We start from the raw sequence: 27,555 nt of genomic DNA, 5'->3' as shown, positions 1-27,555 counted from the left end.
TCCGAGTAACTTCTTGATTTTGACCCTTCTTAAGAGTCATTAGAACATTAACGAAAATGAGTGTATATTCCAAAGAATGATTCTCAAAACAAGGTGAGGGTTTAAACATTATCATTTTTCTGCTCTAAAGCTTATGTCGCGAAATGAGAGTGGGGTTTCAATATTGTGACTTTACACTGTATGAGAGCTAACAGTGTTACCTTGTTGTATACTTATTGTAAAAAGAGGATAGAAAGAAAATAAAAAAAAAAAGAAAATATTTTCTTGCCATCCAAAAAAAAAAAAGAGGAAGAAAAAAGGAAAGAAAAGAGTAAAATCTCTCCAAAAGAAATAAAAAGGCATAGCTCGAGAAGTTGTCAAAGGAATTTGGGGAATGGAATGACTAAATGAGTAGCTTTTGAGAGATTTGATTCATTGTTCACTCGATTTCTTGGTGTTCTGATTGATTTTCATGGAGCTTAACCTCATTATACTTAAATTTCAACCCCCCAAATTGAAGCCCCATTATAAGCAAATCAAAAAGTCCTTTGATCCATGTTTGTGCATATTTCAAAGTAATGGAGATGTGGTGTATAAGCAAGCTTATGGTGAAACATTGTTATAGCAAGTATTAAGAAAAACACTCAAATCATATACACTTGATAGAATGGAAAGCAGTGAGGAAGAGTCCACTAGTCTTGTATGTTTGATTTTAATGATGGTCACTGCGTAAAATCTTATTAAATGAGTTATTTGCTGTGCACACGGTTACAACTTGCCTTGAGTATGTTCAATTATAGAGAGGGCTTTGAATACGTAGCTGATTTTGATTTTGCTCGAGGACTAACAAAAGGTTAAGTGTGGGGGTATTTGATAAGTGCACAATTTATCATATTTTGATGATGGTTATACCTTCTTTTTGAGCTAAAATACTCTTAATTACATGGATTTATTACATTTCCAGCTCCATGGGACATCGATTATTCTATCCATCATTCTATCTTTTGAATTCTTTTTAGTTTTAATACATTACCTATTTGCTAATATAATTCCACTTATCTTTTGTGTGTTCTTCCATTAACATGTTAGGCTAATTTTTTTATTTTCTTGTCAATATTAAGGTGATTGCTTGATTCCTAAATATTGTGAGATCTAATTTATGCTTACTACCTTCGTTCAATAGATATTCATGTTATTCTTTGCGCTCTTACTACAAACATCTGATTTATGAATAATGTGGTCAGTTATTCATTATCAAGAAGATTTGCTTAGCTAATTGAACTTACAAATCCGTGTAATTGTTTGTTTAAGTTCAATAATTAGTAGCAACATAGCATGATTGATTATGTCACAATAGTTGATTATGTTATAGGAAAATCATGATCTAACTTAAATGAATCATCGTAGGAATTTTGTTAGTTAGAATCAAGTCTTTATAATTTTTAATGCTGTTGATGGAATAAATCTTTTGGACATTCCCAAAGTTGTCTATTGTTAGGAACTTAGCCAACCGTCGTACTTTGACTGACGAAAATGTAAGGTCATTAGGTCATAACAATGACCATAACTGATTTATTTATTTAAATAAGTGTTATATTTGCATCAATAATCAATCAATAAAATTAAGCATCAACCGAATATATCGTACCTTGCATCGGGGTAGTATCAATATAATTTTCTGCAAATATTAAATGAAGGTATATATATTAGAAACTTTTGGGAGGGTGTACTTACATTTGAAACAAAATTAAAGGGAGGTATATGTAATCATCAAACTGTTGAATCCATTTGTTTCATAGTAACAAATAATAACTATATTCGGTATAGTTATCTAAACTTGAAGGAAGATACATATAATTAATTAAACATAAATTTTAAGAAAAAATATTGTAATTATCTCTAAATAAAACACACAAAAATGCTTTCTTGCCTGTGGTTTAGGCCGACTACTTGAATCAGCTGACAACGACATGTTGGATTCAATTAATCACAAACCAATTTCTCAACTCATGAATTGTGATAAATAAATGTTGGGGGTCCAGATAGAGATTTATAGGGAAGTAAGATTATATGTCACATCTCCAAGAACACGGGATGTTAACACCCTAATAATCGTCTAATTATTTTATTGTTGTCAGCTCAGAAATATAATGAACAAGCATAGTTTACTAACTGCAAGTTGGGACATTATTAAAACCTTAAACCATGTTGTTTAATGTTTAGGACTCTCTCTCGATGGTGGAATGCCACTAAATATAGCAATGATCTGGCAAACAATGATGTCAAGCAAGAATATTATAAAGATCACTGCCGGGATATTTTCAGATTCTGATTTAGGTCCACGATTCTTTATGTTACAAAATTATTACAGGATTGATTTTTTGGAGTTATGAAATTATCACTTTTGTCCTTACTGTAAATTTTTTTTTAAAATAAATTGAAATTTATGAAAAATTTAGATGAGTTGGATGAAAAAATTATTTTAAAAAAAAATCATTTAGTTCATAAAAAATTTAAAAAAAATTAAAAAATAAGTAAAATTATAATTTATAATCCACAAAAATATTTTAGTCAGTTTATCATGAAAAATGGATGACAACCTAACGAAAACAAACTAATTAGATCAGTTTAAGTAATGCTTCAAAAGATTTAAGGCAAATTTGAAGTATTAAGCATAATATTTTGGCTTGGCTGTTAAAAACTATAAATTCTTTTGTGAATTTATTATAGTCCGTAAAATTTTCAGCCTAAACTAACGTCATTTGGGTACTGATTTGTTTTCAACCTATTAGGACTCGACGAAATTTAAAACACTAAACATAAACAAAAGATTTCCCAAAATTTCATGATAATGAATAGCAGAATAGAGAATTTATAATAATAATTTAAGATAAAAAATTAACTCATCAAATGATTCAAAAGATACTTAGAAGCACAAGATCATTTAATTACAAGCTTGACGAGCTAACTTATACGAGAATGAAAGTCAAATTGTTGAGTAAAAGATAAATTAAATACATCAATTGAAATTTATACAATTTTTTCTTTGGAATAATTATTGTTTTCATTTTGATATTTAAGAATAAGATGGTCATTACATAAGAAAATAATTAAAAAAAATAAATAAATAACATCAATTGGGTATCAAAATAATATTAATGGTGGAACTCCTGTACCAATCGAGTCATTTAATTTAGAGTCCCCTCTCATAAGGTTTGGTGTAATTACATGTAAATCCCATGTGGTTTGAAAAATTATATCTAGAATCCCTAAGGTTTGCTTTCGTCTAACAAATAAGTCACCTAGCAACGCGAACTTGACAATTGCATCGGTAGGAGCAGTTGTTGGCGAAACGGAGAACGCATATATTTGTTCTCAGCCGGTTACTCCATGCATGGAGGTTCCAGGCGAATCTCGATCAACATGCGCAATTTTCACACAAGCCTAGACTTTGAAGATACTAAGGATGAGAAAAGGAAAGGGTTTTTTTATAGTGAGAGAGGTGTTGAGATTGAGGAAAGCAGAATCCAGGGGAGGCTGTATTTGGCGCTGATTCTTTTTACATAAATCCTAATATAGAACTGCCAAGGGAAACATCCTTGTTCGTGGTGTGGTCATTCTAGAGTCTCGTGGGGTGCTCCAAGGATCAAATACCTGTTTACGGGGAAATTCGTGTATTTTTACCTCCCCATAACTTTGAATCTTTTTTCTAAAAAATTAAATAATTATCTAATATCAAATTGGTTGGCAGAATCAAGATGCCCTTTTGGAGTACTGAAACCATGCATGTTTAGTATTATATTGTTTCATTTGGAATAATTAACCTGGATAGTAACTGGATACAGTAAGCTCAAACCATATGTAAATTCAAAGGAAACACAATTTGATCCTCAACTATAGGAAAATTAATTCCAGTTCTGAGTGAATGAGTATATGATCATAGTCAAAATTGAAGTATCAATCATTATATATATATATTAGTACGTGTATCACATTTATTATGTGATTGACCACTTTCTCTAAACTATATACCAATTACACAACAAATATATTACACATGACATATAATTAATTTAAATTCAACCGAATTCGGTCCAAACTAGAATTTCCCATACCTCAATCTCCACAGTCTCACCCTCCCCCGAGATTTATGTGAATGCGTCCATACCTAAAACTTTCTTTTTCTCCTAAAACATTAAAAGATCTCCAATTTTTTTTATTTTGTGTTTAAGTTTAAGTACTTGAGTTCTTTCTCATACAACAAATAAACTCAGAATAAAATCACATTCCACGAAATGGAGAATTTCCCATAGCTTTTTAAGAGTTGATGTGATGATTTATACTCATTCTTATGTATAAAATATTTTAAAATATAAAAACTTATTTATTATAAAAAAATAAAAACCACATGTCAGAACGGCCGATTGTTTACAAGCATGTATCTAGACTGCTTCATGGTAAACAACAGGCAACGAAAATGGTGACATCACCTAGTAACAAAATATATTTCCTATTATGCCCTTCAACGTTTGTTTGAACTTTTTCTGGATAATTTATTTTCTTAATTTTTGGGAGATTTCTGTTTAAAGACATTCATAATAATAAAGGATAAATTTATTATTATACATGCACACATTGGGTACTTTATTTTCATCGCCTTTAACACTCGAGGGTATAGTATTAGTAATTATAAAATTCTCGTGCCAAAAATTAATTTGAACAAATTTTTTCAAGGAACAAATATTTTTTGCAATTAAATTTCACAAATATATAAAACGGAATATACTCATGAAATACGAAATTATAACAGAAGATACGATCGAATAATTTGTTCCAACAAGACTTGTCAAACAAATGCAGCATTCATACATAGAGAAAAGAAACATAAGTAGCTTGCGCCAATAAATCTATATATATATATAGTATAATCTTATTGTTCGTATGATGACAAGACAATTAATGTTTTCATTACAAAAACGGGCAAGAAACACACACACATTTATATATATATATATATATATTACGCATTCCCGCACATCATCATTCAAATCCACTTGCTCCTCCTCCTCAGGAAATTTAATTTCAGTCATACTATTTTTTATATCTACTTAACTTAAACATGGTTTGGCGTTGAATTCGGGGGAGTAGGCGCGGAAACCACACGGCTGCCGCGTTCAGATCGGCTGGTCTCGGCAAACTTGAGGCTGTTGTGGTGCATACCCTTCTTCTTCTCCTCCTCAGTGTACTCAGATGAGTAGTAATGTTCTTCGCTTGCCTTGTCGGCGTCTTTTGTGGGCGGAAGGAACATGCTGCCCCACTGCGGGAAGTGGACTAACGTCACAGGCAGAGTGCAGGCTATGATCATTATCCCCATGTATGAGAGCCCAGTTGCAGTTGAGTACTTGGAGCTTGTGAAAAACAGGAGTTGAGTTAAGCCGGAGCCAAAGTTTCCTCCGGCGCCTGTCATGCCGGAGATTACTCCTAATGATCGTCTCGAAATGAAAGGGATGATGCCAAAGGTTGCGCCACAGGCGGCCTGAGCTCCGACGGAGAAGATGATCATGAAGGTGACGGCGAGAGGAAGGGAGTTGGCCCTGCCGAGAAGAAGACAGAAGGTGCCGCCGAGTGTTTGGAGGATCCACAGTGTCCATAGTCGGCCCCTCATTCCAAATTTTCTGGCTGAGTAGTCGGAGGCAAAGCCACCGAAGGGGCGGGCAACGATGTTAGCCATGCCGAATGTGGCTGCTATGGTTCCAGCTGTGTGGAGCTTCAGGTCGAATCTGTAAAATAAATCAGTGCTTGATCAGGGTCCTTGCATCATGTTTAATTTGTGCATAAAAAATGAAGTATAATTTATTACAATGACTTTCTTAATGAGTAAAATGATTATAATTTGTCTTCTCCTCTAATAATCATCTAAGTAATATTTTATATACTAGTGAGACCGTTTTGTTTGAACATGAAACACTTAAAAGATTGATGGAGGGTTAATGTTGCTATTTTTGAGAAATATAGGATGTAATTCTTCTGCTACTACTTGTATATATAAACGATGTAATTTTTATAATGATATGGAAATTGAGAAAAGGGTGTCTCTAGTTTTAAAATTGAAGGGGTTATAGAGTGCAAAATTTTCAATTCCATTTTGGTATTTCACATTAATATTATATTGTGTATTTTTTAGGGGTCTACTTTTACATGCAATATATGTTAATATAATTATAATTTTTAATTTTTGAAAAGAGACGGATCATGATTGTTATATAATATAAAAGTGCGATACATAATTTGAAAGGTTGAGAGAGAGAAAGTAGACCTGTCGTAAAAATACTCTGCAATCACATTATCAGTTGACAATTCAACTCCCATAGAGTATCCATAGAGGAGGACGAAGATCCAGGTTCTATAGTTTGTCACAGCATACAACAACACCTGAATATACAATATACACATATTGCTCATTACTCCAATTAAAAAACCAAAATTCATCAAGTAACATTGATCACAGAATGAAGTAGTTGAAATTGATTATTGAAAAAATTAGTCGATCTAACCTTTCCAAATTTGTCTTTAGCAACTTCTCCCTTCTTCTGCAGGGCACTGAGGTTTCCGTCAGGCAAGTCCTGGCCTAGAGTCATCACCAGAATCCCCATGATCACATGAAGCCACCCCGGAATGAAAAAGGCGATTCTCCAGGCCGTAAATGGCGTCGATCCCGTCCTCCTGATTATGTCGTAAAGCAATGGCATTATCAGCTGAGTGGCGCCGCCGCCCATATTCCCCCACCCCGCTGCAGTGCCGTTCACCAGCCCTATAATCTTAGTGTTGAACATAGTGCTCATCCAGTACTGGCACGAAACGAAGGTCGCCAGAGAAAACCCGATCATGAAACGCACAGCCAAGTACCCGCCTGCCGACGACACAAACGACATGCAAAACACCGTCGGGGCCGACATCATGATGAGGAACGCGCAGCCATAGCGCGGGCCGAGGAGATCGCAAACGGCACCCATCACCAGCCTGGAGAATATGCTCCCCGAAACCGAGGCGACCCCAGCGTTGCCGATGTCGCTCTTGGTGAGGTTCAGATTATCCCGGATAATCGGGACAAGCGGCGCCGCCGCAAATGTGGAGACGAAACAGGTGAAAAACGAGATCCAGGAGAGATGAAAAGTGCGCATGTGGGGATTGGCTAGGGAAAAGAGCTTGAATTTCTTGGCCTTGTGCTCGGAGTCCACCGGCAGGTCGAACTTCGCCGTCGTATCCGTGGGGACAGTGGAAGATGCCACGGAGAAAGCAAGAACAGGCTCCCTGCCTGTGACTCCATGCATGGAGCTGCCTGGAGACCCTTCGATATCAGCCATGAATTAATTTGAATTCTGGAAGTGTTTTATGAGAAGGTTGAAATGTGTTTGATTGTATTGATGAAAGAAAGAATTAGTAGGTTGATGTTTATATAGGGTAAGGAGTTGACATTTTGGTTGGCTTTTAACGAGGCAGTGGAGTTGAGTAATTGTTTAATGAGAGAGAGAGAGAGAGAATGGCAGTTCGCCGCAGTTGAGGAAGAAGGCTATTAATTAGCCTCACCGTATATCCCAAAGGATCATATAAATATTCAAATTAGGGGATCCAATTGCCAGATACAGCCTCAGATTCACTGGAATCAAAATTTCCAGATGTAACCTTTGATTCATATGTCATATGTGTGTGTGTGTGTGTGTGCCATTAATTCTTCTTATATTAATTAATTTCTTGGTTGCAGCTGTCTCCTGTATGTAAATTCTGCTCCAATTTACTTTACCGGGCATGGAAGCTTAGCTCATTTTGATGTTTTCCCAGTTTTAAGCTAAGGGTAAAAATGGTATCTCTCCAAAAACTTTGATGATTGCCAATCTTGGAGATTATCAAAAACAGACATTTTCCGGTCGCTAATTATTATTATTATTATTTAGAACTCGAGAAATTGATTACCATAAAGATTATACTCAAATTGACAAAGCATGTCGACTCTAAATAATTAGGTTTTGTAATTTAATTAATTTCATTTTAAAAAATAATATGAATATATATATATATAGTGTTTCTCATCTGTATATTCTTCCCTCTTATATCTGCCCTCACCTTATTTATTTTTCCCCTCTTCCTCACCATACAAATTATTTAAAAAATTTACCTATCTTCTTTTTATTATTTCATATTATTTTGAATTAATTGTTCGTTTTTTCGCTTACAAAAAATCAAGATGTACATTGAAATATAAGAAAGTATATAGGCTGAATAAGTACTTTTTATATATGTCCTTTGAAAATTTAAGCTTGTGAGAAGAATGCTAATTATAGTATACTTGAGCAAAATAATGCAAGTTGTTTGACTCTGTGGTTGCACAAGTGATTATGACGTTTGAATTCCTAATTTTATAATTCATTATATTATTATAGTTGAATTCCAAAATTATCCTTATTCTTATGTCAAGAATTCTACCAAGTGATAAATTAAAGTATTACTTAATCAGTATAATATGTAAATATGAAAAATAATAATAGGATTAAAAGCTATAAATTATAATTTTTATCAAAACATAGTTTTGATATAATTTAATTCCAAAAGTGATAATGGAAAAATGGTCCAACAATATAAAATCCAATTAAAGAGGCAGGTAATATGAACACGGAACTGATCTTTGGGGACAAATTGTTGAACTGAAGAAGTTGCTTACGTTTGATATCAGTTCATACCTACTGCAATTTGGTTGAAATCAAGTAGGAATTAGTTAATACCTCATTAATGAGTCATTAAGGTAAGCAACATACATAGAGTAAGCTGTTGCTTCTTGCAGCATGATTTCAACTTTACAGGATCATGAAAAGGTCTGTAAGAATAACCTCTGTTTGGTTCAAGAATTTTCCTGAGCAATTGATCACAAAATATGAAGGGTCAATTTACTAAATATCAATCTGTCTATTGAATGATAATTATTTTGATTTGTCGCAATATAATTATTGGTGAGAATAATTTTATCTAATATTGTCACTTTAGGCAGTAACACGTTTATAGTGAAATACAAATAAAGTGGCAATGAGTATTTATTGACGCTAAGTCGTCCTTACACAAGTGTCACACTAATTATTATTAGTGACAATTTTTATGCATATTTTTTGGTATTACTAGTTCTTGCGAGAAATAATTTTTACAAAATTACAGTCGTCATTAAGACTATGAAACTTATGATTGTTTGTACGTCGGTGAAGGAAAATACTAAAAGAAGGAAAGCAAAAATTAAGGAAATACAAAATCTCAAGTTTGTAAGAATAAGGAGAGAACAATGAGGCCTAACTCAATTGACAAAGCTTATGTGTGGGATGTTGTGTCTACTGAATAGTAGGTGCCTTGTTTCTATTGAATAATATGTGTTGTTTCTACTATAATAGTAGGTGTTGGTTAAATTAAGTTCATATTAAAACCAGTGTTACTAACCGAAAAATTAGTAAATTAAATATGGCGAAATTATCTTATTTTAGAAGAATTTCAATACCATTTCATACGACTTGCAAGTCAATCGGGCCATAAGTTGGATCAAGGTCATTAATTCTGATGGGGAGAACCCTAACTTACAGGCTGAATATCGAAAATATCCTTAATGAAGGGTATTTTCGTTATTTGAAAGCCCAGGATCCGCGCATCTACGATGGCGCGTCAGATAGACCCATTTTGTGGCCGAAAACCCAATTCAGGGAGGGTCGTTATTCGAGGATGCCTATTACCTTGATGGTGACCCGTGGCCCAAGCAACAGTATCCACATAGGCCTATAAATACCACGACGCAATACTTTTTGAGGTAACTGTTATTCTTGTTTTCAATCTATATTCACCTGATCACATATTTTTACCTCGAACACCACTAACTTGAGCGGCAGAGGGTTGTTGTCGGGGATGCACCCGACGAGTTTCACGTTTTTATTTTGTTTTCAGGAGCCCATTACTCGATCTTGGTAGACTAAGCATTCAGCCGAGAGGTCAACCCTTAAAGTCACGAAGCTCCAGCAAATCAAATTCCTCCCACATTGGAAATAACTGCAATTTCATATCATATTAATTAGTGTTTTTGTTTTATGCATTTAGCATATGAACTCACACTTGAAAATTTCTTACACATGTTTGTATGTAAATAACCACCCAAAATTGCTGCTTCCGAGGATGTCCAAGAGAATATACTATATTCATATGGTTATCACCTTAACCTTTCAGAACCCCTGGGAGTCTGTGGTGGGACTTTTGATTCCTCTGCAGAATAACTGGAAACCTATTTTTTTCAAGATATTCTTTCCTATGTTTTCTAATTAATCGATTATAATTATATAATAAATTTTAATATTAATGATTATGTCAATTAATATATCTGCTTAGTAAAAATTTTAAAAATTGAACTTATAAAATTCGAAAATAAAATATTAGAAGCTTATAAACTCCTTTAATAAATTAGCATCATTAATATTTTATAAGCTTCATAATTTTGTTCTATTCAAATACTTTAAGAGTTGTATGCTCTAAAAATCTTCAAAATATGTAAATTTATAAGATGTTTTAAATAAATTTAGCCAAACACATGTAATAGTCACATAAAATTGAAATTGGAACGATGACTTCATGGCTTCACCTTCACGAATTAAGTAATTAAGTATTTTTTCCCCTATCGATTCAATCAATAAATTTGAGATAGAATGAACTGATATTATAATAAATTTACATTAAAGTAGACAAATATTTATTTTCTGGTGGGACTTAAATTTATATTTTAAAATTTATTTATGAGACCTCAACCTTAATTAATTAGGACACGAATACATCAATGATTAAGTTAAGTCTTTCTTACACCACTTCTCAAGATTTTTGTGAATATTCATACGAACAAATTTTGGATGTGGGATAAGTCCTTGCCATGATCTCTTATCCTAATTGGTGGGATAGGTGATAAGAAGGACTCCATCGATGATTCGAATCAAGACATGATATATACTATTGTCGAAGCATTGCGTGGAGATTAGTTCAACAGCTTGTGTACAACTCATTGCTACGCCAATTAATTTGAAAAAGACCACAGCAAAAGAAATAGCAACATATATTTATTATTAGCAAAATCGAAATTTTTGTTTAATGACTATTTTAGTCCTTTTAGATTTGTGATTGGTAATTTTATTTATTTATTTATTTTTGAGTAAATCAATTACAATTACGTAGATTATGAATTTTAATAGCAATTAATATACCAATTATTAATATAATTTATCAATAACTAACTAACAACTATTATTACAATAGATCAACACTCACATGTTGATAAGATTCCAACCTTATGACCTTATGGTTATTGAGTTTCAATTTCGCTGATTAAAGATCTTATTAATGGATCTACGATTGATAATTAAGGATACAATTAAAACGGAATCGCTCATTGAGAATTTTAAAGAAATTGGCATGTTACTCTTAGGAGACAGTTTGGTCTTTCCTGTTAATCAAGTGATTACATGGATTTGAGAATTATAGAAGTGTATTAAAATAAGATTGTTCTATATAGAAGAAAAATATTTATATATTATGTAAAACTAATTAAGCTCTATTTATATAGCATCAAATTGTTTCGTTGAACTAATGAAATAGCCATTTCTCAATCTCACTATGTCGAGAATGAAATTGAGAAATTTGGTTATTAAAACAGTAGAATTGTTAAGACAGCATAGATTCTTCTGTAGCTCTATTTAAAAATAAAAGTATTGTTTCGGTTGCACGACTAAGATATTCCCAAATTATTGAGAGCTTACAGTATCTAGCAAATGGCACAAGATTAGATATATCTTTTTTTTGTCTCGAAACTGGCTAGATATATTAGTTGCCCTGACAGAATCCATTGGGGTTCTTTGGATAGGGTACTAAGATACCTGAAGGCCACGGTGTCACTGACCATACATTATGGTTGATTCCTTATTGTTCTTGAGAGATATAATGATGCTAGCTGGATAATCAAACATTCCAAGAGTAATGGGTGTTCAGGATATGTGTTTACCTTAGGTGCGGGCGTAGTTTTTTGGAAGTCTGCAAAATAGACTTTAATAACCCGATCTACTTTTAAAGTTGAGTTGTGTGCGTTGGATACGACTGGTACCAAGGCAGAATGACTATTTGGGTTGCTATCACAACTTCCAATTGTAAGCCAGCCTCTTCTATCTATTGTTGTACATTGGGATAGTCAAACCATAATTGCAAAAGTGAGGAGTCGTAAATACAACCAAAAGACCAAAAGACACATCCAAGTTAGACTGAAGTGTATAAGGGCGTTGATAAATATATAAGATGTTGTGGGGGTGATTTTACACTCTCATATATTATTATCCAACATAGGAAGTTTATCAATACAATAAACTCCTTATATTAAGTTCAAGTCCAAATTTGAATTTGAAGTGTTATGGAGACTAGAGTGAAATGGGATTATCCTACATGCGCGCCGCCCGCCCGCCCCCCTGACCCGGCTCTGGCTCCGAGCGACGGGCATTTAGGCGAGTGTTCCAATCTTAGGATTTTGCACTAAAAATATTTCGAACAATTTAAATTTTGAATTTTCAAAAATCAAGATATTTATTTTTTAAACAGTAGCTGATTAATTTTTTTAACTCATTTTCAGTTTTAGATGCTTTGTTTAAATGCCATGATTGGCAAAATTGAAACATCTCCTGCTGTTACATTTTGGTTAAATGTTGCACTAAAGACGGTGTTTAATGGACAGTTGCTATCAAGCATATAAAAGGTTGATGGTGAAACCCATTTTATACACAACACTACAATCTGTCTTCTTTGGCTCGTGTTCTCTCTCAAAGTTCTATTATTTGAGCTTAAGTCTTGCAATGAGTTTGCGAGTGTTTTTCGAGATGTTCGTTTGTATAGTGTTGTACTGAACGAATTGTAATCATCTTATCTTGGGAGAAAGAACGTTGTACTCGAAACACTTGACACGAGTATTTATTTTTTTCCAGGCAAGCAAGCAATTCAATTGTAATTTGGGTAAGTGAGATAGTATTCAGTTAAAATGCCGTCTCTAATCAACCTCAACCGTCTGCTGTCATCAAATCCAGATGAGCATTTCACCAGTAACGTTGCTGAATTACAATAGCAATTGAGAGATAGACTTGATGAGATAGAGATGCTAAGAAACAATATATCGGGACATGCCTACTACCAACAATGGGCCAAATGGAGGGTCGACGAGTTAGATGGCAAGAATTCTATTCTCCAGCGGGAAATAAAAGCATTAAAAGTAAAACATAAAGTTGAATTTGAACAACTTTAATAAAAAATCAACAACTCCGTGATTAAGTAGATGGTCTCTGAGAACACATAGATCAGCTGATAGAGATGATATCAGACGAATCGGAAGAAGATCCTAAAGAGGACCCCATGTAATATCTGGGTGGCGATGGTGAATTAACTTATGACAGTATTGTAAACTGAGAGGTATAACTGGTAATGAGTTGTTGGTATACAACTCAAGTCTTGAAATTTACTGCTTTACGTATTTAATTATTTATAATAATTGTTTCATTTAATATAGTTTATATATCTATATACATGCTCAATGGATTTGACTATTTTCAAGTTAATTTTAACCAGTAATTTCAATATGAAAACAACATTAAGATCAAATTTTTCGAACCATCCGTTGTCATAAATTCGAATGAGCACTTCACCAGCCTCATTAATGAATTATATCAGCAATTGAGAGATAGGCTTGATGAGATGGGGATGCTAAGGAACGATATATCGAGACATGCCTACTACCAACAATGGGCCGAACAGAGAGCCGATGAGTTAGATTGCAAGAATTATATTCTCCTGTGGGAAATAAAAGCATTAAAAGTAGCACGCGAAGTTGAAGTTGAACAACTTCAATAGAAAAATCAACAACTCCGTAATCAAGTAGATGATCTCAGACAGCACATAGACCAACTTGCAGAGATGATACCAGATGAACCAGAGGAGGATCCTGAAGAGAACCCCATGGAATATCGGGGTGACGATGGTGAACTAATTAATGACAGTATTGTAGACTAAGAGGTATAACTGGTAATGAGTTGTTGGTATACAACTCAGGTCTTGAAATTTACTGCTTTATGTATTTAATTATTTACAATACTTGTTTCATTAAATGTAGTATATATATCTATATACATGCTCAGATGTGACTATTTTCAAGTTGATTTGATCCAGTAATTACAATATGAAAACAGTATTGGGATCAAATTTTTCCAACTATTTTGAAGAAAATAAATGCCCCGTGTCAAGTGCTTTGAATACAGCCTTAATTCTCCCAAAATAAGACGATTACAGTTTGTTCAGTACAATATTATACTGACGAACACCTTTAAAAACACTTAGAAGCTAGTTACAAGAGTAAGCTCAAATCTTAGAAATTTGAGAGAGAGGCTGAGAGAGAACATGAGGGAGAGAAGACAGATTGTAGTGGTATGGTTTTGTTGTATTGTGTATAAAATGGGTTCCACCATCAGCCTTTTACAGGCTTGATTAGCAACTACCCATTAAACACCCTCCTTGGTGCAACATTTAACCACAATGTAACAACAAGAGTTGTTTCAATTCTACCCAAACATGGCATCTAAACAAAGCAGTTGAAATCGAAAATGAGTTAAAAATAAATAAATTAATCAGTCGTTTAAAGAATAAATATTTTAATTTTTGAAAATTCAAAATTTAAATTGTTTCAAATATTTTTGCTGCAAAAAGATATATGCGGGTGGCACGCTTATGGGGCACCCCCTTTGTTCACTTTAGTATCAATAGCACTTCAAACTCAAATTTGGATTTGAACTTAATATAAGAAGTTTATTGTATTGATAAGCTTCCTATATTGGATAATAATATGAGTGTGTAAAACTCACCCCCACAACACCTTGTATATTTATCAAGTCCTATCATTGTCCCTCATTCTCCAATGTGAAACAAACATTTCTTCTCATTTCCTCAGTCTATCTTTGGACTTATTCATATAATTTTATAAAATTACAACAACTATTTATACTAGATTATATATCTACATCAGTAATACTAGAATTCACAACCTTTCAATTATAAGGTTATGAGAGCTCAACTTTACCACTCAATCAAAGCATCATCATAAAATATGTGAAGATTAAGTTATGCAACTGAGAGTAGAAAATGGGTAAAGCGGAATTTACCCTAAAAAGTATGTTCGAACACTTAAGGATAATTTCTTCGTTCAACTATAATATTATTTTATTTTTTAGGCAGAGTTTTTTTAGAGTATTTATTTTTTCAAATATTTTTTATTCAGAATATTAAGATTTGACAATCCGCAAGATGGGTGAATATAAAGATCATTTAGTAATCGCAACAAACTTAAATTTGAAAAAAAAAATTATTATTGGCTACAATACTAATGGTTATAACTAAAAATTATAGTAACTCTAGTTTTCACTATGAAAAAATTATTTTTCACAATTAAGAGTTATAATAAAAATATAAAAGTCATGACAAATGATTTAACCACCCTTTTAAAAAGTACAATCATTAACCATTGTGTGGCCGTTGTCAATGATATTTACTACAACTATTTATTTTTAACTAGCAATCAGACATGGTTAAATGTTATTTTTCTTATCATGTCAGAGGTTGTAAATATATAATTTATTAAATAAAAATTTAATAATATCAAAATAATCATTTATGAAATTATTAGTAATATAAACTAAATTCAAGCTGGTACTCACAAAAAGATAGCATGCACCCAGAACCTAAGATGATCATCACAAATCAATAAACTGCCAAACAGTTGACATTAGGAAATTATAAGGTTGACTTTTTCTTAACAAGCCAATAATTTCGGACTAATACTAAGAATTTGCAACCGTATCCACTTATATAGTATTCCTCCAAATTCTCTTCCTTTTGTCCATTACAAAGTGCTAATTACGCCTAGCTGGATAGACCGCATTGTTCTTTTTATTTCAAATTTTATTATATATCCTATTTTAATTAAAATATATACACACCATACATATAAAGATGATGTTAAATGTTAAATAAAATAGAAAATTTCTTAGTATTTAAAATGGAAAACCGAATTCACTGGATAAGGGACTATTAATTCCTCTGAAATTTATAAAAAAAATCATTACTATGTATTATTAAATGAATTAAACAATTGCATTTTTCTCCAGCAAAAATTTTTATAATTATTTTGCAATATCTGTGGTGGAAGAACTCTAGGAGGCTGTGAAAGGGTGTGATGGATACAAATTGCAAATAGTGTAATGTGTCTCCATCGACCCGACAACTTGTGATAAACGGAGGATCACTCTGTTGACTTGATGATTAATTATCTGCTCTTAATATCATGGGCGTCTTTACACGTATGGACCTGAGTCGGGCATTATCATACTCATTGATAGATAGGCCTAATTAACTGGATAAAATATGATATTCAATTCAAATCTCTTGTCAAACTATCCTTGATAATGAAGTTTACAGAGCACAGAGAAGCTTTACCGTAACTACATATGGACATCCTTTTTCTTTTTTAAGGCTAAATTGCAATTTTTGTAATTCTGGGCCAACAAACAAAGTAATGATTACACAAATCACCTGCTGTTGTTTCACCTTCTTGGCACCGGTTTGTAAAGCACAACAGTGACGAATTTTGAACGAAAGCGATGAGTGACCCCGAGTGCCACTACTGATCGTGGAGGTTCTCTGTTCTCGATGTAAAGGTGATTTAGAGTCACGTTCTGGGGTGACGGAACAGATGCACAAGGATCATAGTTGGTTGGGATTTAGAGTCACGTTCTGGGGTGACGGAACAGATGCACAAGGATCACTGTTGGTTGGATGGTTTAACAAAGTATGCTGCAAGTGTGGGGGCAGCGCAGGCGGTTCTCGCCCCTCGTCCTCGTTTGCAGGGTAGATGTTGTTGTAACTTGCATCTGGTGAACTGGGAACGTCAAATCCAGCAACGCTCACTTGATCCTGCAAATAATTATACATTTATGAGCACTTCTGAAAGATCCATACAGTGTTAAAGTTTCCTGACTTACTTGATCTACCCCATACTGGCCGCTCATTGTATCTCAGAGAAGCAAAGAGCCTGAAAGTATTATAGAGACTGTTTATTAGCACGCAAATGCACAGTGTATGGGGGAGAATCTAATCAAATGACAGTTAATGCTTAGAGCAGCTGCACATTGTTATTATTTATAGAAATTGTCAACTTGATTTTGGTTCATGAAATAGATGAGGTAGAGATTTGGATTATACTGCACCTAAAACAACAAAACACACTACAAGAGCTAGTAGACCATAATTCAACGCCCACCGAAGTAAGATAAAACAAAAATTATCCAAATATAAGAAACAGAGAAGGCTAGCCTCAATCTCCTAAACTTTGATCCCAAAAATGGCCAGTAAAAGAAATACATTAAACAGAGGCCAATGTACATTACAGAAGTAGAGTGATATCTATGCATTTTCATATTCCTGAAATTATGTGCTGCTCTATGCGTTTGAATCCTCTTCGCATCAAAGCAAAAAAAGTTTTCACATTTCTTTACAGCTTATATAAAGGTCTAGCAAAGTCAATGAAGCTTTGGATATGTAGCCAGCACATGTTTGAACAGTAGAGGAGCATGATGAATACGGAAACATTTGAACCCACAAGGTTATGATGTTCCATGTTTGGTCGAAAAATAATGAATTTCTATCTAAGTCTGTATTGATTAAATAACTTTATTTCTGCATAGCTAAATCGCATCTCTCTATTGATAACAAAATGATCAGAGAAGCACAGACTTTGAGATTTTATTGAAGCCCCATATATTTCTGCAGGACTAACCTGATCTGCAATTTCTTGCAATCATGAGATTCTAGAATGAGGTTATATCTAGCAAAGGAATATCCATGTGAGAAGAGATTCCCAGAAATAAGATCTCCACTTTAGGAAATTGCGAGATTATTTTGTGGATGTTACACAAACAAAAGAGGAACATTTAACTTGTGACAGAGCATTTTTGAAGATATAGTACCGACAGATAGTATATAGAGTATTTCTGGAAGGCCTATGGCATTTGGGTTCTTCCAGCTTGTCAGTTACTAGCTTCACTCTCGATATAAGTACTAAAATCAACAATCTTCACAGCTCTGCCAAACGGTAAAAAGGATCAAAAACAAGGAAACCTTTGAAACATAGACATCATGCAGTATCTGTTTTTTTCTTTTTATCTAGGCCTTATGCTTTCGACACAAAAGTCAAGTATTGGTCATCGAGGTAAAGACAAAAATTGTTTCAGAATTTGGATCCTATTCTCGGGGCAAAAAATTGTTTCAGAATTCGGATTCTATTCTAGGGGCACAATTTAAAGATGAATCAGTTGTGTTTACCAACCAAGGGCCACGCAAAGTGACATGACAATGTAGAAACTGACAAGATCATTGCCATGACTTAGTAGCTATCCTCATTGTGGAAAGAATATTACGTTTACCATATGAAAAAAATTAAAATTAGTTTAACATTGGATAAATCTTCACGTTACTGAGTTTTGCATGAGGCTACTTTCCGTGGTGTCTGCCATCACGTTACAAATGTTTCCACGCATCATAACCCATTGACACGTAGTCAGTAGCCAACACAAAGAGAAATAAGGACATGTAACTGAAGACGATATTGCCATGACTCTATACCATTTTGATGATAGAAATGGTTCAATCATTAGAAATCTGTGGAAAACACTACGAACTGAAACTTGTAAACAATAAAAGCACGGATCCCAACCATCCACAACCATAGAACTCTTGAGACCTCAACGAAAACATAATTTGCAGGAAATGATATTAAAAAGTTCAAACAAAATTTGCATTTTACCAAACCAAAATGCAATAACAAAGAGAGATAACGAAACGAAAACCTGATCTAAAGGAGTAACCACAGTGACCAATTTCATAAACTTTTCTTACTCATCATAGATAACAGAAACTATCTTCTGCTTATAGAAGAAAATTGAAACAAAAGAAATTCAAATTCAGACAAACACATGCAACCACTGCAAAATAACAGTTCATTTTCACAAAATACTTCAAGATGCAAAACTGACAGAAAATCCAATATAAATGTTGATGACCAAATTATTGCATCATAAAACCAGAAATGAACCTCAGTGAAGTAGACTTGGCCGCTCCACTTCTCAATCAACAGACTCTCACCCAAATTCCTCTTCAGTACTCAATGCAGAATGCGAGAAAAATCAAATCTTTATGTAAAAGGCCAAAGAACCAAAATTATATTCTGCAAAAAATTTCATGCAATGAAATAAATGTTTTAGCCCATCATATATTTCGACGAATTGAGAGCACCCAGAACGCATAAGTCTAAATTCCAATAACATAGAACAAATTCAAAATCCAATTAAGCCCACACTCCTATACAAAGCTACAAACTAAATAAAAGCACGTAAAACCCATCAATGATTTGAACGGAAAATAAACTAAAATAGAACATTTAGCACAAATTTCACCTGAAAAATGGTAGCGTAGAAATGCAAAAGAAGAAAAAAAGCAGAGAGTTCATAAAGCATTACAAGCGAGAGAAAAGAGAAAAGAAGATACAGAAGAAATCTTTATTTGTAGCTTATAAAAGAAAGAAAGAAAGAAGGTCAAATCACCTAGTAAAATCCGCCAATGGATTCTTAAGACATATACGTTCGCGTCAATGAGTATGTATCAATTCTCTCTACTTTCATATGTGAGAAAATAACCCTTTCATTTTTGCTTCAGAGCAGAGAATTAATTTACTTTTTTTCTTTTCTTTTGGTACAGAGAATTAATCAACATTCCTACTATTATGTGTTTATTATAGTTATTTATTTATGTGAAGAAACCAGAGTTGGGCCAATAGTTGGTGGAAAATTATGCAAATGGAGGTCCAAATTGTTGGGCCTAGACGTAGCTTTGGGCCCCAGCCTTGCCCAATATTTGCACTAATTTTCCAATTAAACTGGAGATGGAGCAAGCTCAAGTGTTAACGTAGGCCAATTTTGGTAGTTCATAAATTAGACAACCATTTAAGAATTTCAAGAAGTCAAAGAAGTTACTGTAAATCATGACCTATGTATATATTTGTACTATTATATTAAGTCTAAGCCTCATGTTTACTTGGAGAATGAGTTATTTGGGTTGTAGGATAGATTATATGCAGTTTACTTTATAAAATCGTAAGTGGGATACTTCATGTCATTTTATGTTTACTTGTTATGTTTTTCATACCGATTAACTATGAAATAACCTTCCACCGTTGCTATTAGTTTTAGAGATTATAATGAATTTATTATTAAAAAAAAATTTCATTCGTCCCGGTTACTCCATCGTAGTCGGACGATGAGCAGCACCAAGGTGCACCATTCAAACAAATTGTGGGAACATAAATTTACTATTTTTCCCTATGTTTGATCCTTATTTTGGTGACAAAGAGGGATTTTTGAACCAAAGAATTTGAAGACGGGGAGAGACGTGGTGAGGAAGAAGATAGGGGATGCGGAGGAGGAAGGACGGTGATAAATGAATGAGAATGAAGATAGAATAGATAAATGATTCCAACTAATAAAATAAATTAACTTTAAATGTGTGTAATCAAAGATTTATTGACAAATCCAATCGGATCAAATGACAGTATTTTTTATGAAAGAATTAAATATCTTGGAGGCATTTTAGTTCAGGCACATCATGGCAACCAAGGTAGTTACTATGGGGTCTTCTACTTAACAAATATGTAGTCTCACTTACGAGTTTGCGGGCAGCAAAATACAGCTCCTCAAGGGAACGATTGATATTGTCTATATAAAGTTCGAGTCTTATGAATGTAGGTAATTAGTTCATTTTAATAGTAGTATGTTGTTTATTGTTTGTTATGAAGTTATTAGCATGTTGTTTCTTTATTTATTCTAAGTAGTTGGTAATTTAAAATTATTTACAATTTTGAATGTAGTCATAGCATATTAATTGATTCAAAAATATTAATATATCTTTAGAAAAAATATATATATATATATATATATATATATTGAAGTCTTAATATATCTTCAGAAAATATATATATATATATATATATATATATATTGAAGTCCACTGTAATGAGTTTGACCCATCTATATATAGATGACTACAAATCAAAATTTGCTTGTCTTTTAGGTAAGTTGTCATGCATATGCTCCGATTGATATTTTGTATTGGCGTAAAGTGCCAAGTCAAAAAAGAATGACATGCTAGATTTATTGAAGGTAGTTTTCATCAATTATTTAGTTAATTATTTGAACTATTTTCACAAATATATTTAAATGACAGTATTTTTCTTATAGGAGAAATTTGTTCTTCCTGTTGGCATTGAGGAGTGGATTTTGCAATCAATTGGTAAAAAAATGGAGAAATTAGAAAGGTGGCCTGAAATTTGATCATTTTGATCCCAAAATATGTATTTAATATATTTTTGTAGATTTTATTTTGAATGTAAGATAAGAGAGGATAATGTATCCGGGTTTTTAGGTGGAATAAGTTAACCCAACACAAGACAAGTAATTATATTAGGGTCTGGAAGACCGATTTTGAGTCACTGGGAAGCAGACTAATAGAAATCTATCCTTGATAATGTAAGTTTACAGAGCACAAGGAATCTTTACCATAGCAACCTATGGAAATCCTTTTACTTCTTTTAAGGCAAATTGAGATTTTGTTCATTCTACATCGGCATCAATCAATACAGAGATAAAGGGCCAACGAATGAAGTAATATTACAGAAATCACCTGCTGTTGTTTCACCTCCTTCTTGGCACTGGTTTGTAAAGCACAACAGTGACGAATTTTGAACGAAAGCGATGAGTGACCCCAAGTGCCACTACTGATCGCGGAGCTTCTCTGTTCTCAATGTAAAGGTGATTTAGAGTGACATTCTGGGGTGATGGAATGGATGCACAAGGATCACTGTTGGTTGGATGGTTTAACAAAGTATGCTGCAAGTGGGGGGGCAGCGCAGGCGGTTCTCGCCCTTCCTCCTCGTTTGCAGGGTAGACGTTATTGTAACTTGCATCTGGTGAACTGGGAACATCAAATCCAGCGACGCGTACTTGATCCTGCAAACAATTATACATTTACGAGAACTTCTGAAAGAGCCACACAGTGTCAAAGTTTCCTGACTTACTTGATCTACCCCATATGGGCCGCTCATTGTATCCTAGCAAAGCAAAGAGCCTGAAAGTATTATAGAGATCATTTATTAACATCAGTGCAAATACCCGGTCCACAAGAGAATCTAATCAAACGACAGTTAATGCTTTGAACTCAAATTGCTTAGAACAGAACATGGTCAAATAACACTACAAGAGCATGTAGACCATAATTCAAATAAAGCAACATAATCCAAATACGAGAAACAGAGAGGGCTAATACTAGAACTAGTCTCAATCTCATAATCTTTGATTCCAAAAATGGCCAGTGAAGGTGCTAGTAGAGCATGATGAATACAGAAACATTACAACCTACAAGATAATGAATTTCCATGTTTGATTGAAACATAAAGAATTTCTATCTCAGTCTTTAGTTATAAAATAACTTTATTTCTGCATAGCTAAAGGGCATCTCTATATTAATAACAAAATGATCAGAGAAGTACAGATTTTGAGATTTTATTAAAGCTACATATATTTCTGCAGGACTAACCTAATCTGCAATTTTTCTTGCAATCATGACATTCTAGAATGAGACTATATCTAGGAAAGGAACATACATGTGAGAAGAGATTCTCAGAAAGAAGATCTCCACTTTAGGAAATTGCGAGATAATTTTGTGGATGTTACACAACCAAAAGTGGAAAATTTAATTTGCAAGAAAGCATGCTCGAAGATATAGTACCGATGGTTAATATTGAATTATGTATATAGCGTATTTCTGGAAGGTTATGGCATTTAGGTTCTTCCAGCTTGCCAGTTACAAGCTTCACCCTAACTATAAGTACTACAAATGACAATCTTTGCACCTGTGCCAAACAGAAACACAGACAATACACAGCATTTCTTGCTTTTTTTTTTTTTTTTTTTTTTGGATTTGGCTTTTGTCACAGCCTTATGCTTTTGACACAAAAGCCAAGTGTCTATCATTGAGGTAAAGATAGAAAAGAGTTTCAGAATTCTCATTCTATTCTTAGCACAACTTAAACATGAATCGACTGCGTGTTTACCAACCAATGCCCACACAGTGACGTAACAATATAGAAGACAAGACCATTGCCGTGACTCAGTAGCTATCCTCACTGCAGAAAGAATATTACGTTTACCGTATGGAAAAAAATTAAAATTTAGCAGTTTTAAATTGGATAAAGGTCGGCATAACTCATTTTTACATGAGGCTACTTTCTGTAGCGTCTGCCATCATGTTACAAAAGTTTCGATGCATCACAACCCATGTACACGTATTCAGTAGCCAACACGTAAAGAAATAAAGACACGTAACTGAAGCCAGCATGGCCACGACTCTATAATATTTTGATGATAGAAATGGTTTCAGCCATTAGAAATCTGTGGAAAACACTGTGAACTAAAAAATCTTGTAAACAATAAAAGCAGCAACGGATTAAAACCCAACATCTAACCATCTACAACCATAGAACTCTGAGACATAAACTAAAACATAATTAGCAGCAAATGCTATAAAAAAATTCTAGCAAATTTGCATTTCACCGATAACAAAGAGAGCTACCGAAACGAAAACCTGATCTAAAGGAGAAACCCAAGAGACCACTTTCATAAAATTTACTTACTTGTCATAGATAACAGAAATTATCTTCTGCTTATTGAAGAAAATTGAAACAAAAGAAATTCAAATTCAGACAGTCACATGCAACCGCTGCAAAATAACAGTTCATTTTCACAAAATACTTCAAGATGCAAAACTGACAGAAAATCGAATATAAATGTTAATGAGGCCAAATTATTGCATCATAAAACCAGAAATGAACCTCAGTGAAGTGGGCTTGGCTGCTTCACTTCTCAATCAACAGACTCTTACCCAAATTCCTCTTCAGTACTCAATGCGAGAAAAATCAAATCTTTATGTAAAAGGCCCAATACCCAAAACTTTCATCTGCAAAAAAAATCCATGCAATGAAATAAATCTTAGCCCATCACATATTTAGAGGAATTGAGAGAACCCAGAACGCATAAGTCTAAATTCCGATAACATAGAACCAATTCAAAATCCAATTAAGCTCAAACTCCTGTACGAAACTAAAAACTAAATAAAAAGCACGTAAAACCCATCAATAATTTGAAAGCAAAAATAAAATAGAATAGAACATGGTAGCGTACAAAAGAAGAAGAAAAGCTCAGAATTCATAAAGAATTACAAGCGAGAGAAAACAGAAAAGAAGATACAGAAGAAATCTTTATCCGTAGCTTTCGAAAGAAAGAAAGTCAAATCACCTAGTAAAATCCGCCACTGGATTCTTGAGACTTATATGTTTGCGTCAATGAGTTCATCTATGAATTTCCTCTACTTTGATTTGTGAGAAAACAACCCTTTTCTTTTTCCTCCAGAGCAGAGAATTATGTCACCCTCTTCTCTTTTTCGGTACAGAGAATTATTTTACATCCCTCATTATTATGTGTTGATGGCCATTTAATATTTATTTATGTGATGAAGAAAACAAAGTTGGGCCTATAGTTGTTCAAAGTTTATGGGCTTGCATTCTATTGAACCTACACTTAACTAAATTGGAAGTGCAGCTCTCTCAAATGTCTGGTTAGCATAATTAGGTCCAATTTTGGTAGTTCATATAAGAAATTGAAAAATGTCTCTCTTGTAAGATGTAATTTGGCATTTATTTTACTATATTGCTTGCGTATTAGTAGACTCTTTAGGACCGACATATAAATCCAGTTAGTTGGCGTATCCACGCTCTTGAAAGCTGTTGATGAGATGACCTTTACTTTTTTGAATTTCGTATATTGTGATTATCATCAGTTTTTTATAGAATTAATTAAATTTTAGCCTCTGTAAATATATTAAAATATAACAATGTGGTTTTTCTAAATTTTTTAAATAGAAGCTCATTGTCTTCCATATCAGACGATTGCATTGCAATTCTTTTAAAACTTCAGAGGGGTTGCATTGTATTTTTCTTTTAAGAATTTTTTTTTGTTTATTACAATTTCCACGTGGAGGCTTGTTGCATTTAGCCAAAATTTATAAATAGTGTAGTGTCCTTTACATGGTAGTCAAGTTAACTTATTTTGCCATGAATTCTAAATTTTGATGTGTGCATCAAACTTGTGAAGCAGCTTAATTCCTAACTTTAATATTCAAAGCTCAGACAACCGGTTCGGGTTTTCACTCGTGTGTGTTTTCTGGTACTGTTGCCTGAAAAGCAAAAATGTGATTACGTTCAGCAAGTATAATAAACTATGCTTGGTGAAAATTAAATAATTGAAAACAGGCTAAAAATCTGTTGATTTGAATTTGCTTTCGTTGAGAGTCGAACTCAAGACCTCCCGCTTACTAAACGGGTGCTCTAACCAACTGAGCTACGAAAGCAGATGTCAAGTGCTCATTTTTCATCTAATATATACAAGAGCGAAGATGAACTAATAACTGTGGCTCTACGTTAATGATTTCTCTTTGCCAGTCCTCTATAACAATACACATCTATTTTTATCTTATGATTCGGGGTTGCTAGTTTGATTGCATGCAAATTTTCTGATCATTTTACTCCTCAAAGGAGGAACAAAGAATATGTGGATGTGTATATTAAAAATTCTATAAGTTTGATACCAACAATAAAATTCCTTGGACTTGCAAATTGATTTGTGGGGAAGAGTAACAAGTATCACTTTGTTGGTTCAAGCGCAACGCGACGACAGTTTGATAAATCATTTTTTGCAGCGTAGAATATGTATTAGACATCAACACGCTTTCGACATACGTCACATGGCATTTGCTCGTCCAAAAAATAAAAAGAAAAAAGGGTTATAGTATCGGACATATTGTTTAGTGTATCCGACACGTATAAGGACACAACTAGATTTTCTTTATAATTTCAAGAAGTATGGTGGCTTAGAAAAAAAAGAAAAAAAAATTACTTAATTTGACTTTTCACTCTTAATGATTGTGAAAAACACTTTTTTTTTCTTCATCTCTTATTTTCAATGTTTTTTCTTCGTTATCTATTTCATGGAGAGAACTCACCCGGAGAGAGGTCGGGATTTATATTTCAAGCTCTATTTTCTTATAATAATGAATTATTTATGTACATTTTTTAAGCTATGTACTTGAAATTAAGAACTTATACTTAGAACACGTTCATATTATTTTAATGTTATTTTCATTATCTACTTTAATTATGATGCCAAATATTACATGTCTTAATTTATCACAATACATAAAATTAACATAAAATACATATGATATGATATCGCATCCGTATCGACATATTCGTGTCCATACAGGTACGAAGAGAACTAGAAGGAGATCAATGCATCTTCCAAAATTTGCTAAGTAACTTGCCCAAAGTTTATTCTGTGAAATGTTACATAATTTGTTTAAAAATGCAGTTACTAGCCTAAGGCCGAAAAAAAAAAAAAAAAAAGAAAGAAAGAAGAAGAAGAAGAAGCAGCAGCAGCAGCAGCAGCAAACAACATAGACTTGAAATTATCAGTTTTTGTGTCGTCAATATGATGGTTGTTTTTTGAATAATTTTCCCTCTCAATCTTAATTATCGTTGACATGCAAATTGACTTCACCCTTCACGCAGTGGGTTGAGTTGGGGATATGAAGTATATGTGGAGTGCGTGAAAATCAGAGATTTCGGCAAATTATTGAGCTATGTGAGCTTAAATTAGTAAAGGTATTGAAGTTCGAGTTGTTGAGTAAAGTTGCTTCCTTTGACCTATCTAGACTCCTCTTTTAGTACAGAGATGAGACAATTAGGGAGTTGGTTGAGCATGATGTTGGTATTTTCGGATTCTTTGATAAGCCTACCTTCATGAGATTTTATTGGTCCAATTGTATATGCGCCACCATGCTAGCAGGAATCGGAGTACCACATCAACAAAATATATTACCTGTTGGAGCCTAGCTCGCTTTATCTAGAAAATCCAGCTAGTGTGGTTATCCCTACCTACATGTCTTCCGTATAATATTTTGTGTGAGGTGAAAAGTGATGTAAACGTGTTGATTGAGCTGACCAAGTCGCAAATATATTGTAAACGGACTTAGATTGGTTTGACTTCACCAGCAGATTTCAACTGGACCGGAAGTGGTATTTTGCTTCTTAAACTTTGTGTACTTTCTTCTCTTATTTTTACCTTAATTGGACTATAATTCTTTAATTGGATTAAGTATTTTTTAAAATATATATTTTTTAATATTTTGAACATTGTCTAATATGTATATTGGATCCAATTCCTTGAGTCTCGAGTCAAAAAGAAAAAAGAAAATTAATGAGTGGAGCTTCAAATTTTGACAAATCCA

The 27,555-nt window shown here is 33.5% G+C and overlaps 3 protein-coding genes and 1 non-coding gene across 10 annotated transcripts; all 4 read right to left on the bottom strand.

Annotated features, from left to right (window-relative positions):
• LOC105170739 (high affinity nitrate transporter 2.4) lies at positions 4,810-7,421 on the bottom strand. The gene is made up of 3 exons (XM_011091642.2): positions 6,534-7,421; positions 6,296-6,411; positions 4,810-5,759 (listed from the first exon to the last, which is right to left on the bottom strand). The coding sequence occupies exons 1-3, from the start codon at positions 7,341-7,343 to the stop codon at positions 5,093-5,095; spliced, it is 1,593 nt and encodes a 530-aa protein (XP_011089944.1). The 5' UTR covers positions 7,344-7,421; the 3' UTR covers positions 4,810-5,092.
• LOC105170737 (SNF1-related protein kinase regulatory subunit beta-3) lies at positions 16,462-19,874 on the bottom strand. 3 transcript variants are annotated; one of them, XM_011091637.2, is made up of 5 exons: positions 19,710-19,868; positions 19,202-19,333; positions 17,094-17,143; positions 16,883-17,025; positions 16,462-16,824 (listed from the first exon to the last, which is right to left on the bottom strand). In XM_011091637.2, the coding sequence occupies exons 3-5, from the start codon at positions 17,118-17,120 to the stop codon at positions 16,656-16,658; spliced, it is 339 nt and encodes a 112-aa protein (XP_011089939.1). In that variant the 5' UTR covers positions 17,121-17,143; positions 19,202-19,333; positions 19,710-19,868; the 3' UTR covers positions 16,462-16,655. The 3 variants fall into 3 exon arrangements, 1 of the variants encoding a protein (XP_011089939.1); XR_002287762.1 differs by lacking the exon at positions 16,462-16,824 and adding an exon at positions 18,078-18,192 and having other exon boundaries at positions 16,834-17,025; positions 19,202-19,298; positions 19,710-19,874; XR_002287761.1 differs by lacking the exons at positions 16,462-16,824; positions 19,710-19,868 and adding exons at positions 18,078-18,192; positions 19,563-19,678 and having other exon boundaries at positions 16,834-17,025.
• LOC105170738 (SNF1-related protein kinase regulatory subunit beta-3) lies at positions 21,640-24,689 on the bottom strand. 5 transcript variants are annotated; one of them, XM_020696584.1, is made up of 5 exons: positions 24,510-24,683; positions 24,047-24,171; positions 23,270-23,341; positions 22,235-22,284; positions 21,640-22,166 (listed from the first exon to the last, which is right to left on the bottom strand). In XM_020696584.1, the coding sequence occupies exons 4-5, from the start codon at positions 22,259-22,261 to the stop codon at positions 21,852-21,854; spliced, it is 342 nt and encodes a 113-aa protein (XP_020552243.1). In that variant the 5' UTR covers positions 22,262-22,284; positions 23,270-23,341; positions 24,047-24,171; positions 24,510-24,683; the 3' UTR covers positions 21,640-21,851. The 5 variants fall into 5 exon arrangements, with proteins under 5 accessions (XP_020552243.1, XP_020552244.1, XP_011089940.1 ...); XM_020696585.1 differs by having other exon boundaries at positions 23,274-23,341; XM_011091638.2 differs by lacking the exon at positions 23,270-23,341 and having other exon boundaries at positions 24,510-24,689.
• On the bottom strand, positions 25,547-25,620 carry TRNAT-AGU. The gene has a single exon. It is a non-coding gene; the product is annotated as a tRNA-Thr (tRNA).

This window comes from Sesamum indicum, linkage group LG9 (genome assembly GCF_000512975.1).
Source record: "Sesamum indicum cultivar Zhongzhi No. 13 linkage group LG9, S_indicum_v1.0, whole genome shotgun sequence".
Lineage (NCBI taxonomy): Eukaryota > Viridiplantae > Streptophyta > Magnoliopsida > Lamiales > Pedaliaceae > Sesamum > Sesamum indicum.
Note: the sequence above shows the minus strand (reverse complement) of the source record. Positions and strands in the feature narration are given on the sequence as shown.